This window comes from Sitophilus oryzae, unplaced genomic scaffold (assembly GCF_002938485.1).
Source record: "Sitophilus oryzae breed Bouriz unplaced genomic scaffold, Soryzae_2.0 scaffold_1809_pilon_pilon, whole genome shotgun sequence".
Lineage (NCBI taxonomy): Eukaryota > Metazoa > Arthropoda > Insecta > Coleoptera > Curculionidae > Sitophilus > Sitophilus oryzae.
The window spans coordinates 881,419-902,213 of NW_022146512.1; the positions used below are offsets into that span (position 1 = coordinate 881,419).

The 20,795-nt window shown below is 34.6% G+C and overlaps 1 protein-coding gene across 1 annotated transcript in view; it reads left to right on the forward strand.

The window, feature by feature from the left end:
* LOC115883095 (protein son of sevenless) overlaps positions 1-20,376 on the forward strand; it is a 48,930-nt gene extending 28,554 nt beyond the window's left edge. The window contains exons 12-26 of the mRNA XM_030901375.1: positions 9,128-9,290; positions 9,344-9,477; positions 10,662-10,790; positions 10,848-11,004; positions 11,065-11,225; positions 11,279-11,378; positions 11,461-11,643; positions 13,413-13,524; positions 13,580-13,746; positions 13,801-13,962; positions 14,017-14,142; positions 14,201-14,382; positions 15,606-15,810; positions 17,462-17,754; positions 19,857-20,376. Of these exons, the coding sequence (XP_030757235.1) occupies positions 9,128-9,290; positions 9,344-9,477; positions 10,662-10,790; positions 10,848-11,004; positions 11,065-11,225; positions 11,279-11,378; positions 11,461-11,643; positions 13,413-13,524; positions 13,580-13,746; positions 13,801-13,962; positions 14,017-14,142; positions 14,201-14,382; positions 15,606-15,810; positions 17,462-17,754; positions 19,857-20,037 (2,455 nt within the window). The 3' untranslated portion in view covers positions 20,038-20,376. The remainder of the gene's footprint in view (positions 1-9,127; positions 9,291-9,343; positions 9,478-10,661; positions 10,791-10,847; positions 11,005-11,064; positions 11,226-11,278; positions 11,379-11,460; positions 11,644-13,412; positions 13,525-13,579; positions 13,747-13,800; positions 13,963-14,016; positions 14,143-14,200; positions 14,383-15,605; positions 15,811-17,461; positions 17,755-19,856) is intronic.
* Positions 20,377-20,795: the final 419 nt, after the last annotated feature.

The following is a 20,795-nucleotide window of genomic DNA, read 5'->3' on the forward strand; positions in this document are numbered from 1 at the left end:
TTTTTATTACTTTTATCCTTATTTTTTTAATTTTTATAAAGATCATGTATCATTTACATGGAAAAAAGTTGAAAAAAATTAAACTTATTAGGTATTATGGAAATTCTTGTACAAGTAAGTAATGTTATTTAAACTATTTATAGCACGCTGATGAATTGCTCGTATATAGAGAATTTCGTTTTTCCCCTTACCCTTTACGGATACCCCGTATTTACAGAACGGATCGACGCAGGGTCGGACTGGCCATATTATATATATAACTATGAGGGGGGGCACAGCCTTCGCGGGCCCCCTTTATAGTTCATTATTTATTCTTAACAATATTTGCTTTTGCATTGCATTATGGCATTTGCATTGCATTGGTTTACCTTGCATTAGGGTAGTTTCCTGATTTCTATACAGGATGAGTCTTAAATAAGTGCAAATATTTTCAGGGCTGGTAAATATCGATAAAAGAAACATAATATTTTCTCTTTACCGTTTTTTCAAATAAATCCAAAACAACCGAGCAATTTCACTTTTATAATTTCCAATTTTTTGGTATAATTTTGAGAATCATTGGATTTTCTTTCTTGTAAATTTAATCTGCTACCTATGATGCCATATTACAAAGTATGTTTTTAAACTAAAAATTAAAAAAAAATCCAAATTTTTTTTTAAAAAATTCCAAATCTTCCAAAAAAAAATTCGCGCAAAAAAACTCATCGTGTTTCTTGGGTCGAAATATACTACCCCTAAAAAGATTTGCACTTATTTAAGACTCACCCTGTATATAATAGGGAAAAATTGACCAAAACGTAAGGCGAAAAAATACGCAAAAAAATCCACACGGCCCCTCCTTACATTGCCACCCGGGCCCCTTTGGCCTAGTGCGACCCTGGATCGACATACTGTACTAAAGAAACATACGAGTAAGAATCCGTGTGTTTGCTTTAGCGTGATCGTAACGGAAATTGCGGAGATAGCAGCATTTCGGTGGTTATTTCAGATCATTGTGGGTGCAAGGGTTATTGAAGCGATACATATAGCCTAGCTTACCCAAAAGTCAACCTCACCTTCACGTGGTGCACCCTGTTTAAACAACTGTTTAAACAAACGAGGCTCTGACGACCGAGTATAGGCGGTATATCATTATACAACCCTCAGACCTACCACCTTTCTGGGGAAGAGGAGTAGTAAACTACTCCTAGCCGGCCGAGAACGTAGCACAAGGGAATCGTCGCAGTCCTCACTGTGCCAAAGCCATTCCGTGCTACAGTTGCAGCCAAACTGTGCGGCAGCGTAACCGTCACAGTTTAACCTTTTTACGCAGCTTACACTCATCAAAGATGGAACATTCGAGTAGGACAAAATCATCGTCCGGAGGTAAAATACCCCCTCGATCGGATCTCCGGGAGGGGGTGCCTACTCGAGCGTATCATCGGAGAACTAAACATCGTCAATGTTTCACGTTTGCGGCGTGGAACGTCCGCACTCTACTGGACAGGACAAACTCCAACCGACCAGAGAGAAGAACAGCACTGGTCTCACAGGAACCCCACCGACTAAATATAGACGTTGCCGCTCTTAGCGAAACCCGCTTTGCGGATGAAGGTAGTCTCACTGAGGAGCATTACACCTTCTTTTGGAAGGGTCACCCGACAACACATAGGAAAATTCATGGCGTAGGCATTGCAATCAAAAACGAAATCGCCGCCAAATTAACAGAGGTACCTGTTGGTGTCTCCGAACGTCTTAGGTACCCCATATCAGACAAAACTTACGTCAACATCATAAGTGCCTACGCTCCTACCCTAGCCGCTAAAATTGAGGATAAGGATAAATTTTACCAAGCTCTGCAAAATATACTCCAACAAATTCCAAAGCACGAACGAATCATATTGCTAGGTGACTTTAATGCCCGTGTCGGCAAACAACAGGGACTATGGCCTGACGTATTGGGAAAACATGGAATGGGAAACGTAAATAGCAATGGTGAACGCTTATTAACAACATGCACAACGTATAATCTTTGCATCACCAATACGTGGTTCATGCGGAAGGACAAATTTAAAGGTACCTGGAAACATCCGAGATCAGGCCATTGGCACCAATTGGACCACGTAATCGTTCGAAGGACGCACCTAAAAGATGTCAGTCTCACAAAAGCCAGAGTAGATGCCGAATGTGGCACTGACCACCGACTTTTAATCTCAAAAATGAAAATCCAGTTAAAACCCAAACATCCACACTGTAAAAAGCAAAGCTACATGACCAGATTGAACGTACGGGGTCTAGAGAACAATGATACCGCCGACGCCCTCCGGGAAGCCATCAAAGAATCACTTCCACCGATAACTTCAATCTCAATCGTGGATGCTGAACATGGCTGGACACAACTAAGAGATGCGATTCACAAAACCAACGAAGCAGTACTGGGAAAATCCAACAAAAAGAAACAACCAGACTGGTTTAACGAAAATCAACCGCATATACAGGCTTTGTTGGAACAAAAGCATAGAGCACATCAAGCCGTCACTGCAAATCCACACAATCCAAGACTAGCAGACAACTTTAAGGCAGCCAACAACACGATCCGAAGAAACCTGCGCCAACTAAAGGATAACTGGTGGTCGCAAAAAGCTAGTCAGATTCAGGAGTATGCCACGCATCACGACTATCGTAAATTCTTCGAGGCTGTAAAAGAAGTATACGGTCCAACGAAGAAGGCAAGATGCCCAATCATGGCACAAAATGGCGAACTTCTAAAAGAGGAAGAGCAAATCAGAAACCGCTGGAAAGAGCATTACAGCCATATCCTTAACCAAGAAAACAACTCCAATATAGAAGCACTCAACATATTACCTCAGTATAACAGTCTCGATGTATTAGACCAGTGATTCCCAAAGTGGTCCAGGTGGACCCCCAGGGGTCCACGGGAGACTTGCTGGGGGTCTACGTAGGCGTGAACAAAAAATGGGGGTCCATAAGATGTTAATGGGGGTCCACGAAAATTTATCTGTTTTTGATAGTAAAGAGCAAAAATGTAAGCATAGTTTTTATAAGGGCCTACCTACATTGTTTTAAGTACCTATCTAAGCAGATAATATTTTAATAAGGCAAGCGACTGTTACTTGTCCAAACTTGCGTATTCGATATTACGTACAATTTCGTGTACAGACTTGCAAAGCGCTATCCGCCCGACAATGCTTAATGCTTGTTCAGACATGAACTTGATCACCACTATAAATACTTGATGCAAAGGCAAACGCATTCATTTGTTTCCGGAATTTCGAAAAAAGGCGGAATTTGGAAAAAAAGTTGTGAGAAAATTTATATCTGTGTTTGCTAGTGCCGGAGAAAAGTAAGTAACCTACCTTTTTTTGTTATAGTACTTAAGTATTTTGTTTACGTGTACTAGTCGGTTGATCACAACGGCCTGTATAGATAGGTAACTTAGTAACTTACAGATATTTTAATTGTCCTCTTTCGATTTGAAGACAAACACAGCACGTTTTATTCAATTGTTTTTTCACGAGAGAAACACTGCCTCTCTAAAAGGCCGAATAAGCAATATTGCAGAGCAATTAATTTTGTAATTTTTCTTGCAAATAACTACTAATTTTATAAAACAGTAATTTCATAATCATTTTAAATTGGTTTTGAAGTAACTATTTTATCAAAACTATTCCTTTTCGGAAAGAGCGAGCGGTGCGCGGGCGACGGGAAAAGGGCGGGGTTGGACTTCGATGCCAGTTTGTCACGTTTTAACAATGAAGCCGCAGACAAAAAATACGCAAATACACGGAGCGCGTGAACTCATTGATTTAATAAAATGTTAGTTATCGTTTTTATGGACAATTTTGGATTTCGACTTTTATTTTTTCCTACACAAATATGATCAGTATTCGATACTGAGTACACCAATTTTTATTTATACTATTAAAAATTAGTGGTAAATTATGTACTTTAAAATTGATACCGTTTTGTGAAAACGTCTGTATTTGTCTCAGCGGTTTATTAGTTGGTCCCTTTACAAGCCGTAATTCTATTTCCGCGTGCTGACAAAGGCTGCGGTGTGATACCTATATTCAGAAAAAACTTGGTTACTAAAACTTTTTTTTACAGGTAAGGTAACTGACACGAAACATGGCTACAGCAAAGAAAAAATGTCGACAATATAGTATCGATTATTTGAAATATGGTTTTGTTCCATCAGAGGCAGACAAACAATTGCCCATGTGCCTATTATGCAACAAAGTTTTGAGCAATGACTCTATGAAACCATCAAAGCTCGAAGATCATCTAAAAAGGTGTCATACTGATAAAATAGGTAAAGATTTAAAATATTTTCAAACATTGAAAGAAAAATATGGAAAGAGACCCACCATGCACAGTATGTTCGCTTCAACATCTCAAAGTAACGATGATGGCTTGCGGGCATCTTACAATATCTCATTACTTATAGCAAAATCTGGAAAACCGCACACTATCGGAGAACAATTAATTTTACCCGCTGTTGAAGAGGTTTTAAAAACTGTTTTGCACAAATCTCCATTTGACGTACTAAAAAGAATTCCATTAAGTAACAATACTGTACAAAGACGCATTGATGAAATGAGCTCTGATATCGAAAGCTTTTTGTGCAATCATCTGCAAAAAACTCATTTTTCTATACAACTGGACGAGTCAACGTTACCCAGTAATGAAGCATTACTATTGGCATATGTCCGATTTATTGTTGAGGAAGAAATTCACGAAGAATTGCTATTTGCCAGAACTTTGGAGACTGACACTAAAGGCGAATCAATATTTAATGTCCTGAGTAATTTTTTTACGGAAAAATCGATCCCATTTACAAACATTATTTCAGTGGCAACAGACGGAGCTCCTGCAATGGTCGGGCGATATCGTGGGTTTATAAGTCATCTCAAAAGAATTATACCAGGACTTACAGCTATTCATTGCGTAATCCACCGACAACATCTTGTGGCAAAACATTTAAGTGACAGGTTGAACCAATCTCTTCATTTTGTAATAAAAGCTGTCAACAAAATCAGAAGCAATGCATTGAATACGCGTTTATTTGCTCAATTGTGCGACGAAAATGATGAAGACTTCCAACGACTGCTCTTACATACTGAAGTACGCTGGTTGTCGAAAGGTGCATGCTTAACGAGATTTTACTCTGTTTTCGATTCCATATTAGAGTTCTTAGAAAGTAGAGATCCAGATTTAAAAGAAAACTTGATCAAATTCAAAGCAGACATTGCGTATTTGACAGATTTGTTTAAAAAATTTAATGATATTAACTTGCAGTTACAAGGGGACAGCCTGAATTTAATAAAAACAAAGGGGATAATTTCGGCTTTTCTTGGGAAATTGAAATTTATGAAGCAAAACATTAGTCGGCGCGAATTCTCTCAATTTCCAAACTTGTCGCAGGTAGAATGTATTGATGAGGATATCCATACCTACAGTCAACATTTAAGTGCTCTGCATGATGACTTCAAAACCAGGTTTGAAGATATACTGACGATGGATATACCACCATGGATCATAAATCCATTTGATGAAACGGAAGTGGCCAATGTTGTATTACAAGAGGAGCTGCTCGAGCTAAGCACTAATGAGGAGCTGAAGGTGAAATTTAGAAAAGGCTACCCAACATTTTGGCTGCAAGCAGAAATACCCGAAAAATATCCTGGACTGTGGGAAATCGCAAGGAAATTTTTAATAGCTTTTCCCTCGTCATACCTTGTCGAAAGGAGTTTTAGTGCCGTTACAAACCTCTTAACAAAAAAAAAGAGCAAATTAAACATCACAGAGCGGGGGATTTGCGGTTATTGCTCACAAAAATAAAGCCAAACATTGATCGTTTGCTGACACTCCATCAGATACATCCTTCCCATTAATTAAAATTATGACCTGAACCTATATTACCTTAATATTTTTCTTGTAATTCTATTCTTTTAATAAATAAAGTGATATAAAATGTACCATTTTTCGTTTTTATTTTACATATCGGAATATAGGGACAGAACTCAGAAGTGACACAATTTTTATTTTTTGGCGACTTTAAGAATGTGGTAGAAATGTAGCAGCAGGGGGTCCACCGAAACCAGTAAAATTTTGAAAGTGGTCCACGAGAAAAATAAGTTTGGGAACTACTGTATTAGACATTCCAATAACAGATCAGGAAATAAAGGACTCCATAAAACAGCTTAAAAACAACAAATCAGCTGGCTGTGACGCGATTCCGGCGGAAATCTATAAGTGTGCAAGTAAAGAACTTATTGGTCATCTTAAGGCTCTCTTTGATGTCATATGGGAAAGCGGAGAGGTACCTCAGGACTTTTGCAACGCGACTATAGTGAATATATTTAAGAACAAAGGAAGTGCATCAGACTGCGGAAACTACCGAGGAATTTCGCTACTGGCTATCGGAGGAAAAATTCTTGCAAAAATTATGTCAAACCGCCTGCACCCACATATAGAAAAAATCCTTGTGGACAACTCAAAAGGTTCAAAGATATTTTCCACGAAAACTTAAAGGGGCTTAATATGCAGAATGAGTGGGAAAAAGCAGTTCATAATAGAACTCAATGGAGAAGAGTTATAAACTCAGTTAACAGCGACAACCAAAAAGTAAATAGGCAACAAAGCAATGAGATTTTTGAATGTCTGGAGTGCTGTAGACAGATAACATCACGTATCGGGCTTTTCAGTCACAGAAAGGTTCATGAAAGAAAACGCCTTGCGTGACCATCTTCTGATGCGTGTCAAATACTCGTCAGCGAGTAATGGCGGTATGTATGTATATGTATTTCAGATCACTGGGAGTTAGCAGATATTATTGATTTAAAATAGCAAATTTTCTTTAATGGGAAAAAATGTATTTGCTTTCCCTACTTATAGAGTATTTTTTTCTCTTTCTAATGGTATAAAAAAACTTATTAACGTAAGAAATGGAGTTAGCAGGTGATCACGTTTCACTGACGAAATTTCAATTTTGTAATAATTATTGAAAGGAATAAACAAGCAATAGTTTTAAACTTTTATCTTTTACAATGGAGATTTTTATAAAAAAAATATTCCATTTTTTTCGAACTATTTCATTAGTGTATTTTGATTCTTATTTTGCTTATTTTGATTATACAAGGTGTCCCAGAAATAAGTGCAAGTATTTTAAGGAGTAGTAGATCTCGATAAAAGAAACATATTTTCTTTTTATCGTTTTTCAAATAAGTCCAAAATAACGGAGTTGTTTTACTTTGAAAATTAAAAAAAGGATTTTTTGCTCAAATTTTAAGAGATAGTGGATCTTTTCGGGATTTTCTTTCTTGTAAATTTAATATACTACCTAAGTTGCCATATTATCAATAAATTATGTTTTTAACTAAAAATTAGTAAAATTTCCAAAAAAATCCAAATTTTCCAAATTTTTTTTGGCGAAAAAAACTGCATAGACGTACCTCTGGGGCTGAACTATACTACCAGTTAAAATACTCATTTTACTTATTTCTGGAACACCTTGTGTAATAAGTTTTTAGTCCCGCTGGAAAGGTTATTATACCATTCTGGTCATAGTAAAAACATAGTCTGGAATTTAAATGTATGAGATTGATGTAAAAAAGTCAATGGAAAATCAAATAATGTATTAAAGAGAGATAAAAGTTGGGTCGATACATTTCTCCTATGCAATATTGCCGGATTTTGCATCAAAATTTCAAACCGCCCAAGTAGACGTTTATGAAAAATGTTACATCTAGGATTGGAACTTTATTTTTCACAATTAGCTACTCATTTTACTACAGCTGTAAAATATTATATATTTAGCTTAAATATATTATCTTCATTTCAATAGTATACATGGAAGTTTTTAAAATAGTTTATTTTTTTCTACGCACATTTTCCTACACAGGTAAAAACCGGCAACACTGTGTGCCGCTTTTTATTTTGTCTCTCTGTCTGTCAACCGGTCATTTATATTTATCTCTGTCGCATGCGTTAAAATCAAAGACATCTAAATGGGTAGACAGAACACTCCATTCATAAAACTCAATTTTTTAGAATCATACATGGTTGGACACTTTTATGAGAGTTAAAAAGAGATGGGTTCATAAATATGACAACACGGTTGAGTTTCGTCTATCTTTCTGTAATTTGGCTCTATCAGTGGCGTGATTGTATCGTGATGTTTTTTTTTATCAAAAATTGATTGGGATTGCCTCAGACCAATTTTCCATTATAACTACTTTTGCCTGAGGTCTAACTGAGGGTAACTCTAATTTAACAATCGAAAGCGCCAACGAATAAGAAAATATACGTATTTTTGTAATAATCTACTTATAACTAAAAGTATCTAAATACGCTACTGTAAGCATGGCTAAAGGTAAAAAAAACGTAATGATACTTACCGTCGAAATATCAATTCTGGGTTAGAATAGTCCACCTTTTTACAAACCATGCACTGGCGAACCATCGTAGATAGCTAAAAACTTCTTTTAATTAGTTTTCTTTGCAATAAACACTAATAAATTATTAGAAAGTTATTCAAAAGCTACAAAAACTACCGCAGAAAACTCACAACTGCGCGCTGTCTAATATAAGTTGAATGAAAACAAATGAAAACGTCAAATGTCAGCGTAATTCCTACAGATTTCGACAGTTTCGTAGTAAAGATGAATACACAGCGATGCCGCTAGTTGTCATTGTAATTTCCCTAATATAATTTAATTAGAAAACTAAAAATAATTTCAAAGGTATAATCCTGGCACAATCTATGTATATTAATTAAAGTTATATACCTATATAAATATTTAGTTTAACAGGGTTTAACGTTTCTATAGGTACCCAAAAAACATTAATAACAATAATAACATTTGGAACTCGAACCGTATTCTATCACATACCGCGTAAATCTGACATCATCGATTTTTGCGGAACACGGTTCGTGATCGCGATAAAATGTAAATTGTTTTGTCTCCCTTTATTTAGATGTCTTTGGTTAAAATACAGACCACGTAGATGAATGGCTCACCCAAATATGTTTAAATATTATTTAAAGGCTACTATGACGCCGATTTCGCCGATCATTTAATATAAGTAAGACAAGTTTAAAAATAAAAACCACTTTTTATTATAGGTCTATGTTAGAACGAGTCTTAGATAGTATATTATCTCAAATAGAACAGCAACATCCTCTGAAGCTGCCTTCTCCAGAATTGTATAAATTTGCAGAACCTGATTCTGCTGATAATATTATTCTCGAACAAAGAGAGAATGGTGGGGGTGTGCCTCTTATAAAGGTATTTTTTGCAACTTATTTTTCTTTAATTTTATATCTATTTTATTGTTTTAGGGAGCATCTTTGTACAAACTAGTTGAACGTCTTACTTATCACATTTATGCAGATCCCAAATTTGTAAGGACTTTTTTAACAACTTATAGAAGCTTTTGCTCACCAAATACCCTATTAGATTTACTTATAGAAAGGTATATAACCCAGTTATTTTTATTTAAATATTTAATATCGTCTGTCCAACGATAAGATCCTTGACAGTGATAGATGTGTCGGTCATTTTAATTTCACAGTAGTTTATTTTATTTTACAAAGAAATAAGTTGGTACAATTGGAACGCATAGCAGGAAATTAATATATTTAAAATTTGACTGACAAGTGATTACTTCAAAATATTGTGAAAAAACTGTATAAAACTGAAAAAATGTAATCGAGTTATTTTATTTAAAAAAAAACGGTATGTGTTAATACAAAACAAACGAGAACAAAACACCGCATACCAAAAAAATATAAAAAAGAACTATTTCTTACTTTCAAGCTTCAAGAAACTTCCCGCATTTATTTGTTTTATTTATCAATATAACTTATGCACAAATACAAATTTGTAATATTCCACAGGAATAAATAAAACAAACTATTTTATTAATAATAACACTTACCAAATTTTATACCTTAAAGGTTGATTAATTAATTTTAATCTTAATTTTTTTAAACCAGTACCTTTTGACATTATTTTTCTGCAGTATTAAAATCCATTATTTACCTATCGTGTGATGTCGATATTTTACAGCTACTCCAGTTTTTAGTATATGTTTAGTACGATCCTTGTACCATAGTTGTATACAACTTTATTGGTGTATAAGACTTTCTGCCTGGGCAGCGAGTATTAACTGTAAACTGTGCTCAGGGTCTACAGTTAATTTTCGATTTTCCTCCATTTGACTTCAAAAGCCACAAAACAGATGTAATAACACGAATCAAAATACATCATCTTCCAAAACGCAGGGTATATGACATAAGTTGACACAAAATTATAACCTATAATTTGGAAAATCTTTGACATGCCTCAAAAACCTAAAGGCGAGTTCATATACATCGGCGTCCGTTTGTCGTTCATCGTTCCGTCAAACCAATAAAATTGAAATATGATCTGTCATTTTTAAAATAAACCAATAAAACTGGTTAAAAACAACAAGAGACGACGTATGACGGATTTATATTTAAACCCATCCATAGTTAACTTAAAAAATATTAGAAACTTTTTTTAGTAAAATAAATAGATTAGTATGGGACGTCATCTGCTTTTCTTCTGTCATCGTCTGTCGAAATCTTACCTGAGAAAAAAAACTGAGTATATTTATTGTTTTTTTTTTGTTAGATTTCATATACCAGATCCGTCAAAAGTATACGAACAAGATCCATCCGACACTGATAAAATACAAAAGAGTAATCAGAGAGAAGATTGGAAGAAATATAGGAAAGAATATTGCCAACCAGTACAATTTAGGTAAATTTTAATTTGTTGTTAAGATGTTTTATAAATATTAATTTAAATATTTGATAGGGTTTTAAATGTATTACGACATTGGGTGGATCAACATTTCTATGATTTTGAAAGAGATCTCGAACTGTTGACTAAATTGGAAGAATTTTTGGATTCTGTAGCGGGACAAAATATGAAAAAATGGGTGGAAAGCGTTAAAAAGACGATAAAAAGAAAGGTTGCTTTAGACTTAAAAAAAAAATAAAAATCTTTAACTTTACCGGAACGCATATTTTAGAAAGAGAACGACAACCAAAGGCACAAGAATATAGCTTTTGTAGATATACCTCCTCAAATAGAATGGCATCTCCCATGCACCGCAGAAGAATATGGAATATTAACACTACACCCTTTAGAAATAGCTAGGCAGCTTACTATTATAGAGTTTGATCTATATAGGTAAACGCGAAAAATAAAACCGCAACAATTTTAATACAATAAACAATTTTCAGAATGATAAAACCAAGCGAGTTGGTTGGCGCAGTGTGGACAAAGAAAGACAAGGATCTCACTAGTCCAAATTTATTGAAGATGATTAAACATACAACTAATGTAAGTATCATCAAGAACTTTTTAATAGTGGAGCTAGAAACTTTTTGATTACCTTGTATCTGATTGTTAATCTCTAATTTAGTTTACCAGATGGCTGGAAAAGAATATAGTGGAAGCAGAAAATTTTGAAGAAAGGGTTGCAATAGTAAATAGAATTTGTGAAATTATGATGGCTTTGAATGAGATGAATAACTTTAATGGTGTATTGGCAATTAGTTCAGCTAGACAGTCTGCTGCTGTCCATCGATTGAAATATACATTTCAGGTATGTCCTATGATAATTTTTTTTGTGTGAATATCACCATTTTTTCTAAATTTATTTTATCTTGGAGTTGAGGGGATGTGATGAAACATTTTGTTTAGTAAAAAATATCTGTACCACAGTTTGAAATTCGTGGAATATTGGTTCATAATCAAGAAAATACAGGGTGTTATTAAGTGCATAGCCAACTTCAGGAGGTAAATCTTTGTGCGATCTTAAGACAAAAAGTTTATAAAAACATATATAGAGCTGATCTCAGTATACACGGTCGGCAAAATCCGGCTTTACAGGAGACATTAGGTGGATGAAATTTTTGATTTTTACTATAACATACTATGTATAAAATGTCTATACCTTTGTGGCTGATTCATCTCTCCAAAAAAATCTTTTATGGGTATTTTGCCACTGCACTGCAAGAAAAATCTACAAAATAAAACAGTTATTTTTTGTAAACACTTCTACGTTAAACCTAAACGGACACTGCTTGTCAGAAGTTATGTTTACACTCTTTGAATAAGAAGACTAAGGAAGGAGCATATCAAAAATCTTAGGTCCACCGCGATGGGACTCAAATATGGCCGACTTAAATTCCGGTTTATCAGTGCCCTTCTAATTTTATTTAAAAAATGTAAAACTATGATGTAGGGTAGACGTGGGGTAGACTCATGGTAGACTCAATATTTTTTTTTATTTTACGTTGTGAATAAATGTTGGTAGTTATTAAAATTGTTATAAAAACATATTTTTATAATAAAAATAGATAAGTTTTAATAATTATTTAGTAACACAAACATCCGATACGCTACTGAAGCAGGTAAGTCAAATTGACGTATCTAAATTCTTTGACATCTAATCTTTGACAAGTAGTAAATAAAAGCAAAAATGCAAGAAAAAATATACATTTAGTTAATTTAAGCGAATTTCATAAATGATCGGTTTACTACGCGTATGTATATTATATAGTCACTTACTAGCGAAAAGTTGTTCCATTATTTCACTCAATTTTTGCCGAGATCTACCGCACGCTACACACCAACTATTTTAGAGTCTTTTTCGATAAATCGCGATAGTGTCACTGTTAATTTAAGTTCTGTCACAATTTCCATCTAGATTTACTACCTTTATACAACTATTAGTAGTAGAATAAATAATAAATAACATAAAATAAGCTCCGTAAAGACTGACAAATCCACAAAATTTCAAATTAAATTCAAATGTGTCAAATGAATCGTCAAACAGAACTGTCAAGGATCCCCACCCTAGAGTCCTTTTTCCGCCCACCATGCATGAATACATGGATAGCATTATGCTTCTTCCTTAGTCTTCTTATTCAAAGTTCACAGTAATACCAATTTGCCAAAATTAAAAATAATCAAACAGAAAGTTCGGGTTTTTTGGTTTTACCTTATTAAATAATTGTTATCAGGTAGTAATTGTTAATTTTGAAGTTTAACTTGGATATAATGTCATTTTAACAGAACGTCAACGATTTCTTGTAGACGTATCCGTTTTAAAAAATGTAAAGTGTTCTCGAATAGTCGAATTTAAATATTTTAAATAGTTTTTTTCTTTATTCTTTGTGTTTTTTTTTGCTTCCAACGACGGAAAGAGATAAACTTTAATAAATAAAGATAATATATAAAAAAAATAATTGAGAATTAGATATACTAATTCTAATAGTTCTAATAATATTAGAACACACTCAAAAGAACTTCTTCATATTTGTTGTATGTTCATTTGAACTAATTATCTTTATATTTGATTTGTTTTAGGCTATTGCACAACAATATCGCAAAGTATTAGACGAATGTAAAGTGGATGATCATTTTAAAAAGTATCAAGAAAAACTCAGATCTATAAATCCACCGTGTGTCCCCTTTTTAGGTAGTTATTTGACACGTACATAAAAGTTTTAAATCTATAATTATATCTATTGTAGGTATATATTTATCTAACATTCTGCATATTGAGGAAGGCAATCCAGATCATTTGCCAGGAACACAACTTATAAATTTCTTCAAAAGGAGAAAAGTGGCCGAAATAACTGGCGAAATCCAACAATATCAAAATCAACCATATTGTTTTAAAGTTGAGCCACAAATTAGGGTATTTTTACAGAGGGTTCTTGTTGTTATATATTTATCATAAATTGTCTTTCAGAACTTTTTGGAAAACCTAAATCCGTTCGGGGAGATGTCAGACACAGAGATTCAGAATTACCTCTATCAGAAGTCATTGGAAATTGAACCGAGAGGATGTAGACAGTTGCCAAAATTCTCTAGAAAATGGCCCCAACTAAGCTTGAAGAGTCCAGGGATTAAAGTACGACATTATTAGCAATTTTTTTTATTAGTAATCATTTTTTTATTTTTATAGCCTAAACGTAGTGCTGGAAGTGTGGTAACAAATTCGCTGAACACAATGAGCTCAACCATAAAAAGTGATGATAGCAAGAGTGAAGATTCGTCAAAAAGTGATAACGATTTTAGTGTGTTTGCATCAGTAAGTCTCAGTGTTGAACTTGTGTTCTAAATAGTATATTCAAAAATATGTTTTGTAGGTTCAGCTAGGTACAGGGCAGAACAGTCCAACATTGAGTCCAAATTCTCCTGCAGCTCCTTCAAATCCGATTATGAACTGGTTTAATCACACAAGAAGCCCCAGCGTAAGTTCTGTTATTTCTACAGCCTCTTACCGAGCTGCGAGGTTGTCTGAAAGTGGCAGCAGTATACAGACCCATATGTAAGTTTTTTTACTTATACAGTGTAATTAAATTATTAAGGAAGGAGTCAAAACTACAGTAATCGTAAAACAATTTCCGATGCACGTGATCAACATTGAGTGACAAGCGATGACGACAACGCTGCCAGATTGTGCTGGATTTATGAGACGAATCTTAATTTAATATTTTAGTAATTAATTGATTTATTTGTTTTATAGCTTATTTTACTTATTAAATATTGGCAAAAACTAGTTCATTATGAAGATTATTCTAAGCGTTATTATGGGTTATTTATTTATTGATGTACATCTTACAACGCCATAAGTGGTAATAATAAGTAAGAGGGTGCTATTAATGCACAAACTAATAATCACAGAATTAAAACTAATGTAGAAATAACTTTGAAAGTGGTATAATGTGCCTGTTAATCAAACTTGCTTCTCTGACTGCAGTCAAGGGTAATAAAGGACCTTTATTGTCATGTTCTCGTTCAAAATAGTTTATCAGGAAAGCTCTTTGCTTCCACTGTTTAAATGCTTCGGCATATTTTCAACACACAATTTCAAGAAATGTGATACAAAAACTCGAAAATTTAGTTCTTAAAAGAACTGTTTGTGCTTAAAAGTACAATTTTTAAAAAGAGACTATGAAACTAGGCAAAAAAACGAGAATTATCCACAAAGATTCAACAACAACACGATATTATGTAAAATAATGACTGACATTAGGATAATTGTCAAATAATAAACGACAACGTTGCTGAACACGGTGCAATGTGATCAACATAGCGATAATAAAATTGAGTTTAAACAAATTTTTGCAGCTTTAAATAAAATATCTGTTACAATCATTTGCTCTATAAAGTAAAATGAAGAGCTGCTCGATATCTTAAATTATACAAGAAATTTAAACATTTTTGCTAAAATTTCATTTATTTTTTCAGTTAGGTTTATAGACTTTAGTGTTAATGTCGATATGATTGATGACGTGCATCGGTATTTATTTAGCGATTACTGTATGTTTATTAATGACGAAAACTACGTCATTAATGAACATATGGAATCAACAGCTTTACGGCAGTTCAGTTTAATTTCTCATGGGATGTGCTTGTTTGATTTCCTTTTCGTTTGAAATAAACTGGAAGTTAACGCTTAGCCAATTTTGTTGATATTCTCCTTTTATAATAATTTTATTTAACGATCTACATCCTTTGCCAAAGAGTATTTGGAATATCTTTTTTTAGATCTCATCGCCAGACTCACTCAACTAGTTCCACTGGTGCACCTGGTAGCCCTGGCGCGCCACATACTCCAACTTCACCTGGGCCCCATCCACCTTCGTCTGCTGAACCAAATAGTCCTCGACTGCCTCCTACACCCCCTCCTCCTCCTCCACCACTACCTCCAAGAAGGAGAAGAGACAGCCCTGAAATTTCCTCACCACAGCAAGTAAGCAATCTTAAAAAGTACCTTAATTAAATATTATAATTTTATATTGTCGCGACCTAGCTGGGGGCTGTTTGCTAGGGTCGCTATACCAGGTTCTCCCTCTTAATCAAAACAACCATTAGATAAAATATGCATTTATTTAAATATATAACTACATACATAAGGAATCAATGTAGATAACAAATTTGGGAAATGCTAAGACTCAATATATGGTATACTCAAAGAAGGTACTTACAGGAACATCTTCGTTCTGCGCTGTCTTCTACTGGTTCTGACTAGCCAACTAACGGACTAATAATGCGAATCACTGACTGGCCAACTAACTGAACATTGGACTGCAATGGACTAATCAACTAACTCACCTCTTCCCTGTCTTCAGCATATCCTTTTATATTTATTTGTCCGCTCGTCCCAATCATCGGCGGGTGCGTGCTCAAAAGTTTTCTTTGCATATTCCCAGCACCAATGCTTAGTACGAGCTTGCCTTGAAACATCACGCTACATCGACCTGACTTTAATTGTTTTAATTAACAGTGTTTACTGTAAGAACATGTCTAGGTCAACGTATACGTGAACGATTCCCTTGGATCTACATCAAATTGGTTTACTGGAATTATATTTTACATGATTTTTCCCAATTTGCTATAAACCCAAGTTGGCCTATATTTAAGTCTTGACAATATAATATAAAATATATTAATAATATAATAATATATAATTTGTTATTAGTTAATATTTAATTTATATTATTCTGTTGGATGCACAATCTGGTAATAGTGCGTCGGGCATCTGCAGCTCCTAGTAATAAAATAACGGGAATTTTGTTCTTTCAGGAAAATATTTTAACTTCTTTAGGGTAGCTCAAAAAAGTGTGAGTGGACCGGAATCATTTTTTTAAATGGAACACTCTGTATATTATTGCATTTTTGGCGTCCTTTCTGACCACTTTACATAATCCTAAGATAAGATGTAAATATATTTGGATAGTTTCAAAGATATTAATCAATAAGTTACAAAATAAGTTGATAAAATATTGTATTTTCAAAATAATTACGAATAAAATGAAGGTACAGCTGTTATATTTTTATGCAATTGCTTTCAAAAGTTTTAAAAAATTGATTTTTAAGAAAAAACTAGTTTTATAAAAAGTTGATTCCTTCTGACTTTTGGGACACCCTGTATACCAAAAATTTTCACATATTTATTGCTTCTAGGCTCATACGTTTTTTGGAAACTAGTTAAAGTGTGACTTGGACCTGAATCTGCGAACATATGATTTTTTATGTGCGTTAATATTGTTACACCCTGTATAAACCATTTCTTATGGGCCTAATAATTGTTTATTTTTTCATATTTTGTATTGATTTTGTAATTTTAACACATATTGAATAATATCTATGAGCAAAATAATTTTTCCATAAAATATGGTTTGCTGGCCTTCTGTGCACCGACTTGAAAAATTAACCTCGTTGTTCGGCGGTATTCATGTTAATTATTTAAATTTGTCTAACGGCGGTCTTTTTTGTCTATTGTCTATACAGCCAGTAATATTTTTTGAAAGTTAAATAATATTTGTTTAGTGTCTCAGTATTTTTAGAATAGTATCTTTGCTAATTATAGTGAAAAAAAATGACCATGTTATTAATTTTAGGGTAAACAATCTTCGACGGCACCACCCCTACCGCCAAAGGATCAGTCTCCGCCGCCCCTCCCCCCTCGACGAGAACCCGGCGCGTCGCCCAACCAGTACGGAGGATTCCATTCGCATACATTGCCACACCCCAGCCACTACAATCATCCGGGGCACGCCCATTTAAGTCATGCCCCCGCGGTGGCCTTACCCCTTAGACCGACCCACGCGTCTCAGCTGCACATGCGGAGACACGCCCACATGGCGCCCAGGACGACGAGAGATCAAGTCACTTCGGCGAACGGCGGCACCAAGTAAGAATAGAGATATTCAGGTTTATTTCATTATTTTACTTTCGGCGACAAAGAATGCGCCATAATTTTCCTGGCGTTATCACGTTGTGTATAGGCAACTCTTTCGTTTATACTTATCCTAGATCCTATATACGCAAGCATATTAACGACTTAACATTTATCTTCTTTTTGGATAACGTTCCCACATATGGTAATCGCAAAAAAATTTCCGATGCACGCGATCAACTTTGTGGGACAAGCGATGGCAACAGCGCTGCCAGATTGTGATGGATTTATGAGATGAATCTTAATTTAAAAGTGACAAACAATATATTTCTTATATAATTTTTTAAAGATTTTTACGTTTTATTTTTAATTTAATAACTAATATTTTAGTAATTAATTGATTTATTTGTTTTATAGCTTATTTTGCTTATTACATATTGGCAAAAACTAGTCCATTATGAAGATTATTCTAAACGTTATTATGGGTTATTTATTTATTTATTGATGTACATCTTAAAACGCCATCAGTGGTAATAACAAGTAAGAGGTTGCTATTAATGCACAAACTAATAATCAAAGAACTTAATATAAAAACTAACTTTGAAAGTGGTATAATGTCCTTATCAATCAAACTTACTTCTCTGACTGCGGTTAAGGGTAATAAAGGACCTTTATTGTCACGTTCTCGTTCAAAATAGTTTATCAGGGAAGTTACAAGCTCTTTGCTTCGTTGTGTGCTGAAATAGCTTCGTCATATTTTCAGCACACAATTTCAAGAAATGCAATACAAAAACTCGAAAATTTAGTTCTTAAAAGAACTGTTTGTGCTTAAGTACAATTTAAAAAAAAAATAATGAAAATAGGCAAAAAAACGAGAATTACTCAGAATGATTCAACAACAACACTATATTATACAAAATAATGACTGACATTAGGACAATTGTCAAATAATAAACGACACCCTTGCTGAAAACGGCGCAATGTGACCAACATAGCGATAATAAAATTTGGTTTAAACTAATTTTTGCAGCTTTAATCTAAATAAAATATCTGTTATAATCATTGGTCGCGTTCATCAGGACAAGTTGATCAGTGAGCGATGTGCCATCGATTGGTTGTCCTGCTGAACGCGCTTTTTAGCATCCCTTAGACTGAATTGTTTTCACTCATTTTTGACACAAATCGAGGGGATTAGTCAACCGAGAACAATAAACAAAATGGTTTGTTTTCGTTTTCCAAAACATTTTGTGACATTTGGCGTATGTGATGTTTAATCCATCATGCATCGGTAGCGTAGCGTATTTTAAATCTGATGGAAAAAATGGCGACTGATCCCAGAGCGCTCACAACTAATCGGCGCGTTCAGCAGAAAATTAGTGATCGCTGCAGTAGCGCTATGTCCTGATGAACGCGACGATTTACTCTATAAAGTAAAATAAAGAGCTGTTCGGTATCTTAAATTATACAACAAACTTAAACATTTTTGCCAAAATTTCATTTAGTCAGGTTTATAGACTTTAATGTCGATATGATTGATGACGTGTATCGGAAAATGTTTTGCGATTACAATAATGATCCTGAGCGTTCTTTTCTCACGAATGGGAACATTCCCCTATTACAACAGTACAGTACGTCTGTCCGTTCTGTGGCTACGGGGTATCCGTGAGAGGGGAAACGATATTCTCTCGATGTTTTTCGTAAAAAATTAGACGACGCGTCCCATCAATAAAAATTCGACAAATTTGCAAGTAACCAATAAAATGAGTGGGCGGAGCGATTTGCGGTGACGTGCTCGTCAAGTCGACGTATAAAATATATTGCTGTTTATTTAAATGTTTTTTGTCCGCATTCCTTTTATAGACACAGATCCAGCAGACGAACTGTAATCATGATTGTTAAAATCGTTTACCTTATCAGAGGAATGGAATAAATTCAAACTGATACACAGGGGAGCCAAAGTTCATTATTGGCAGCGAATAAAGTACTCCCCCATGGTTAATAACGTTAATAACCTTGATTTCCTGTTACTGTTCTCGAGCATGATTTTTTTTGTAGTCTCGAGAGTCTCCGCCAGTAGTCATTAATCTCCTGGTATCATTAATCACCTGATATTTCAGCATACCTCCGTCGACATCTCCCGCCAAACCGCCGACCATTTCGCCGCGGTACGGTTCGAGCAGTACCAGCGAGTCCAGTTCCGGCCAGATCACACCGCAACTACCTCCCAGGCCCGCGGTACGGTCCGCCGGTTTCGCTCACGGCACCATGTTCCAGTACCCGAACACGACGACTACCTAGGATCAAGGTATATTCATGACAGTCATCATTCCCTACCATCCGTGAAGAGGGCGCCTCCGCGTGATTAGGTTTTAAGTCTCTTGATAATACAGAGTACCGAAACTATCTGCATTTTCACATTTAAAGATGGGAAATAAAAAATATGAGAATATTTTTTTTGTTTTACGACCAATACTGTATCAAATAGCATCCATTGGTTGGTTATAGTGGCAAGTGTCCTTGCTGCTGATTTCAGAGTACCGAGATTGATAACCAGCCGGTAGGGTAGCTCCAAGGACTGTATATATTCTAAAGGACTGTTCGATCGCGTCAAATCGCCGCTATCGTAGTCGCCGTGGATGCTTACGTCACGCAGGGACCAGCGCTCCACAGTGCGGCGGATGGTTATTCTAGCGGGACACAATCTCAGGAGCGATGTTTGGGACTTAAAATCTAAGAACGTAGCAAATGGTCTAATATATGGCAACCATTTGGTTAAATTTATTTATTTATTAACAACTTAATTTATTAATAAATAAATAAATACAAGATAATAAAACTATGATATTATTCGTACATGACACACAAAAACCGTACTGTAAACTATTGCCAAATACATATATGATATCAGGTGAAATACTTACAAAAAACTCTTTGGCAGTTATTTTTTAATTACTTTTTGTAATCTTGTGACACCCTGTATATTTTGTTTTAAAAAATCTATTTTATTTTGAAAATAATAAAAAAGATAGATATTTTAATTTTAATTTTATTGTAAA